This window comes from Nannospalax galili, unplaced genomic scaffold (genome assembly GCF_000622305.1).
Source record: "Nannospalax galili isolate Female #2095 unplaced genomic scaffold, S.galili_v1.0 scaffold207, whole genome shotgun sequence".
Taxonomy (NCBI): domain Eukaryota; kingdom Metazoa; phylum Chordata; class Mammalia; order Rodentia; family Spalacidae; genus Nannospalax; species Nannospalax galili.
In genome coordinates, this window is record NW_008358517.1 from 4497206 (window position 1) to 4503205 (window position 6000).

At 45.2% G+C, this 6000-nt stretch overlaps 1 protein-coding gene across 2 annotated transcripts in view; it reads left to right on the forward strand.

Annotated features, from left to right (window-relative positions):
* Window positions 1–6000, forward strand: part of Myo10 (myosin X) — a 237900-nt gene that overhangs the window by 205544 nt on the left and 26356 nt on the right. For both annotated transcript variants that reach the window (XM_008821765.3, XM_029557987.1), the window contains one exon: window positions 975–1218. In XM_008821765.3, coding sequence (XP_008819987.1) covers window positions 975–1218 — 244 coding nt within the window. The remainder of the gene's footprint in view (window positions 1–974; window positions 1219–6000) is intronic.

The following is a 6000-nucleotide window of genomic DNA, read 5'->3' on the forward strand; positions in this document are numbered from 1 at the left end:
CCCCTTTTAAAACACAAATCTAATGATCATGATCAGTCATTTCATGGTTTTCATTTTAAGCCACAAATCTGTAAAATGCTCATAAAATTCCTACCAGGTTTGGTTTAGGGAAGCCGTTTCTGTAGCCTGAAATCATTGCTTGGAATGAAAAAGGTTGGGGGATTCTTAACCAGGACATGTAGCTCATTGAAATATCTGACAAAGGGAAAAATGGGGCTCCTGGTGACCAATGAGTATTTAATCACAGCCTCTTCCATGGTCTCTAACATCCTCAGTGAAAGAAAGAGAACCTTTGCAAGCCTTGAATGAAATAATGTCTGAAACTTTTAGAGAAACCAATTAGGAAAAAAAAAATCGAGTAAGCAAAAATCAGTTTTCCCCAGTTAAAAAGCCTGACAAAAGTATTTGTGGTTAGGCAGTTAGCATTGCTCCACCAGCCAGAATGGCACAGCGTTGGAAGCTTGTCAGATTGCAAAGGAGACTGGGAGTAAGTTCAGGAGAGAAGAAGAGCAGACTCTGAGAAGTTGTGCTTACCCCAAAGATAATCTTTTCTTGTTGTCTTGAAGTGAGACTTTATCTCTGTTTCTAGAACCACTGATAATGCTCGTCCCCACTCTGGCCAAGGTCCTTACATGTCGAGAAGGTTCTTGCTCGTGGTTCTGTATTCATTCCTGGGGAGATTGTCCATCTTGACTCCTCTGTAAGCTGCTTAAGCTTTCTCAGCTAAGTGAGGAGGGGCTGTTTTGTACATCAGGAAGGGGCAACATTCTTGTGTGACATAGCCAAGTGGCTGGATTATCTCCCTTTGTTCCCTGAACACCAGCCAGTGCCCCTCCTTTTTATAGAAGAGTTTCTGAATACATATCAGTGGAGCAAGGTTCAAGATGGGCTACTTGAAGATTGGCTGCAGATGGATGTTGTCACTCAGTTTAATTGACTTCTTAACCCTTCTCTGCCCCATCTTGGGGTAACAGGTGGCTTAATGAACTCCTGGAAGCGCCGCTGGTGTGTCCTCAAGGATGAGACCTTCCTGTGGTTCCGTTCCAAGCAGGAGGCCCTCAAGCAAGGCTGGCTGCACAAGAAAGGTGGAGGCTCATCCACACTGTCCAGAAGAAACTGGAAAAAGCGCTGGTTTGTCCTCCGGCAGTCCAAGCTGATGTACTTTGAAAACGACAGTGAGGAAAAGCTCAAAGGCACCTTGGAAGTCCGGACGGCCAAGTATGTTTATGGCCACTGGGATAGGGCTCTGGGCAGCTTGTTCTTTATGCTGATGGGTACAAATTTCTCTTTAGAAGTTCTTTTTAACATGTGTATATGGGGGGGGGTTGCAAGTGTGTGCAAGTGCTTTTGGAAGCTAGAGGTTAACCTCAGGTGTCTTTCCTCAGAAGCTATCTACCTTGTTTTTGATAGGGCCTGGGAATTGCCAGGTAGGCCAGGCTGGCTGGCCAGCAAGCCCCAGAGATCCTCTTTCTGCCTCCCCAGTTTAAGTGGGTTCTGGAGATTGAACCATGGTCCTGGCACTTGTACAACAAGCACTTTACAGACTGAATTTTCTCACCAACCCACAAGTTCTTTGCACCAGTAGACGAGGGTAGGTGCCCAGTGAGTCTTCATAATTCCCTTTAGTGGGTAATATTGTTGAAGGAACTGGGAAACAAGACTTAATTTGTGGATATTTTACTTTGATTGTGATTAATCACAGACAGATGTTTTTCATTTGGAGGATGGCCTCTTGGACATATAAGCATCCCACTGGAAATGTAATTATGTGTATGCAGAGAAAGTTGTCTTGAATAAAGCCAGGCATAGTACACACCTATAACCTAAGTACTGGGGAAACCTAGGCACGACAGTTGTAAGTTCTAGGGCAGCCTGGGCTACTAGAGAGTTTGGGGGCAGCCTGGCATATATGGTGAGAACCTGTCTCAAAAATTGAGGGAAAAGAAAAATGTACATGTAGAGTAATTGGTTGAAAGCCCCCTTAATTGGTCAACCAGTTTCTTTCACACCTTTCTCACTCTGGCTATTTGCCAACAGCCCAGTTAGCTACATTGGGAGCTGGTTGACAGTTGTGTTCTAAAATGAAGCACTTATTCTCCCTGTGACTTGGTTCTAGCTCCAGCGCTGGCTTTGGAAATCTACTCAGCCTTCTTTTCTGCCAACCTCTTGTAGCAGCAAGGCTTTGGCCTGTTAAGGGACTTACTATTTTGTTTAAAAATTAATGTTTTGAGAAAATTGATGCTATAGGGGCTGCTGATTTTCTTGGCTAACTAGGTACTCAGGATAAAATGTTGTTTAGGGATAACCTGTACCCATACTCCACTTAAAAAAGGGAAACCACAAATATTTGGGGAAATGGTAAAATAAACTTTGAGAGATCAAATTAACCCCTTAAGTCATGAGATTTGCAGATGGATTGTTTCCCATGAGCCAACATCAATAACTTAGGAAAATTAACTCATGGGTATGTGGAAGGGTAAACAAGGAAAGGCTTTTACGCTTCTTTTTTTTTTGTCTTTTTGAAACAGGGTCTCCCTGTAGCCCCAGCTGGCCTGGAACTCACTATGTAGACCAGGCTGGCCTTGAATTCACAGAGATCCACCTGCCTCTGCCTCCCAAGTGCTGGGATTAAAGTCATGTGCCACCATGCCCATCTATGCATTTGGTTTTCAGGAACAAATTATAAAATACAGCAGCAGCAGAGTGTAGGGCTTTCCAGGCTGCTCTTTTGGGGTTCATTAGGAGCAAGAGTGGCTTTGGGGTAATTCATGTCTAAAGCGTTGACAGCTTGGCCCAGTGCTCATCCCACCGTCAGCTCTGCCCTGCGTGCCATGTTACTCCTCTTTATTCATCTCAGAGATGAGGCCAGGCTAGGAGAAGGGGAAGAGGATTTCACCAGACTAAAGTAATGTACAGCTGGCCCTCTGAAGCCATGGTTTCCACTTCTGCAGACCCAACCATGCATGGATCAGCAATATTCAGAAAAAGAGCATGTCTGTACTGAATATGCATATACAGATTTTCCCCTGATTATTCCCTAAACAGCATGGCATAGCAACTGTTTCATAGTGTATACACTGTAATGGGAATTACTGGTAATTCAGAGAGGACTTTAAGTATATGGGATCGATTGCTTAGGTTATATGCAAATACTATGTTAATTTATGTAAGAAACTTTTTTAAAGATTTATTTGTTTTCATATGTGTGTATGAATGTGTTCTAGTTTGTTTCTACATTGCTGTGACAAAATACTCTGACTAATACCAACTCGGGGAGGAAGGGGTTATTTGCCTTACATCTCCTGGGTCACAGTTCATCACTGAGGGAGCCCAGGGCAAGAACCTGGAGGCAATAGCTGAAGCACTGGCCATGGAGGACTTTTAAAAGACTATGCTGCTTACTGGCTTGCTCCCTGGCCCTTGTTCAACCTACTTTCTCATACAACATAGGCCCACCTGCCCAGGGGTGGCACCACCCACAGTGGGCTGGGCCTTCCCACATCACTCAATAATCAAGAAGATGCCCCACAGACATGGCCACAGGTCAGTCCAATGGAGACAGTTCACCAATTGAGGCTCCCTCTACCCTGGTTTGTCAAGTTGACAACTAAAACTATCCAGCATATTGACCCCTTGTCAACTTGACACACAAGCACATCACTATTAAACCAGAACTTTTCCATTTCTTATTCCCAGAATATGATGTTAATATCACAACATAAGACAGTACAACCTTAAAGTCTCACAATCCTTAAAACAATCCAAACCCTTAAAAATCCATAGTCTCTTTTAAAAGTCTCTTAACTGGGGGTTCCTGTAAAATCTAAAACAAGTACTGTTTTATTTCAAAGGGAAGAATCAGGCACACCTAAGCAAAACCAAAGTCCAGCAAAGTAGCTCAAGGCTGGACATCTGGGATTCACTCATCTTCTGGGCTCCAAAAGGTTCTGGCAGCTCCATTCTGACTGCCGTCCACAGCACACACAGCTTGTCTTGCAGACTCAGGCTGACTCCATTCCACACCTGCCACTGCCCATGGTGGTTGTCCCATGGTCCCGGCATCTCCAAAAAGCTGGGGTCTCGACTGAAACTGAGGCTACACCCTCACCAATGGCCTCTTCTGGCCTTTCAGGGTGCAAAGCCTCAGATTCTCTCCATGACCCCTTCAATCCTAGGGTGTTCACTGCAACTGAGGCTACATGTGTACTTCACTAATGGCCTTTTCTGGCCTCTCAGGGTGCCAAGCCTCAACTGCTCTCTGTGACCCCTTTCACACTTAACACCAGAACCTGGCCCTTGTTCAACCTACTTTCTCATACAACATAGGCAAGAGGCTCTTACACATTACCAAGTCCTGCTTCCAGCTTGAGATGGAGGCTTAGGCCGTCTCTGGACCACAGCTTCTGTGCTGACCCTGAGGAAATACTTCCCAGAAGACTTTGCCGCAGTGATACTGGTCTCTTGTTACTTACAGCTGATTTTTCAGCCCCAGCTAACCAGCATCAGCTGTCCCAGTAAAGCAAAGGTTTCACTTCAGTGGTTCTGGTCTTTTCTTAATCCCAACTGATCCTTTAGCCCCAGCAGACCAGAACCTATAGATTCTCAATTCAAAATATTCCGCAACAGCCCTGATGGTCTCTGCTTCCCTTTGAAGCTTCACAAGCCAGGCCTCTATTGTCTACAACTATTTCAGCATAACTATTCCAAGCTCCACAGCAACAAACTCTAAGCACTCACGGCTTTTCCAGCCCAAAGTTCCAAATACTTCCACAATCCTCCTAAAAACAAGGTCAGGTCTGTCACAGCTATACCTCACTCTCGATACCAATGTCTGTTCTAGTTTGTTTCTCCATTGCTGTGACAAAATACTCTGACCAATACCAACTTAGGGAGGAAAGGGTGTATTTGGCTTACATCTCCTGGGTCATAGTTCATCACTGAGGGAGCCCAAGGTAGGAACTCAGGGCAAGAACCTGGAGGCAGGAGCTGAAGCATAGGCCATGGAGGAATGCTGCTTACCGGCTTGCTCCCCTGACTTTTTTTTTTTTTTTCCTGTCTTTTTGAGACAGGATCTCTCTGTAGCCTCAGCTGGTCTGGAACTCGCTTTGTAGAGCAGGCTGGCCTTAAACTCACAGAGATTAACCTGCACCTGCCTCCCAAGTGCTGGGACTAAAGGTGTATACAACCATGCCCAGCCAACATAGGCCCACCTGCCCAGAGGTGGCAGCACCCACATCACTCAATAATCAAGAAGATGCCTCTAAGACATAGCCAGACTCTGGTCCAATGGAGGCAGTTCACCAATTGAGGCTCCGTCTACCCAGGTGTGTCAAGTTGACAATTAAAGCCATTCAGCAGAGTGTTTACCTGCATGTATGTAAGTGTGCCATGTGTGTGCAGTGTCCAAAGAGGGAAGAAGAGGGTGTCAGATCCCTGGAACTGGAGATGCAGGTGGTAGTGAGCCACTATGTGGGTGCTGGGAACCAAAGCTGGGTCCTCTGCAAGAACAGCCAGTACTCCTAAGTGCTGAGCCATGTCTGCAGTCCTGTAAGGGCTTCCTTCAAAGCTGCGCATTCAGGTGTCGTCAGCAGGTCCTGGAACCTACAGATACCAAAGGACAACTTTATGTTACTTTTGCTGCTTGCTCTATGCTTCTTAGGAAAGGTCTATTGTCGGGCACTCTTGAGTTGTAGAAGTGTTAGCGTGTAGCCATATCTGTCACATTCTGGGGTCATGGGTTGTCCCAGACATTCAGGTGTCGTCGGCAGGTCCTGGAACCTACCGACAACTCTATGTTACTTTTGCTGCTTGCTCTATGCTTCTTAGGAAAGGTCTATTGTCGGGCACTCTTGAGTTGTAGAAGTGTTAGCGTGTAGCCATATCTGTCACATTCTGGGGTCATGGGTTGTCCCAGTCTTTTTGGACAATTTCTTTAGTGAATGAAATTTTCACCACATTAAGATTTTTTAAATTTTTTTAATGTTTATTATAGAGCATTTA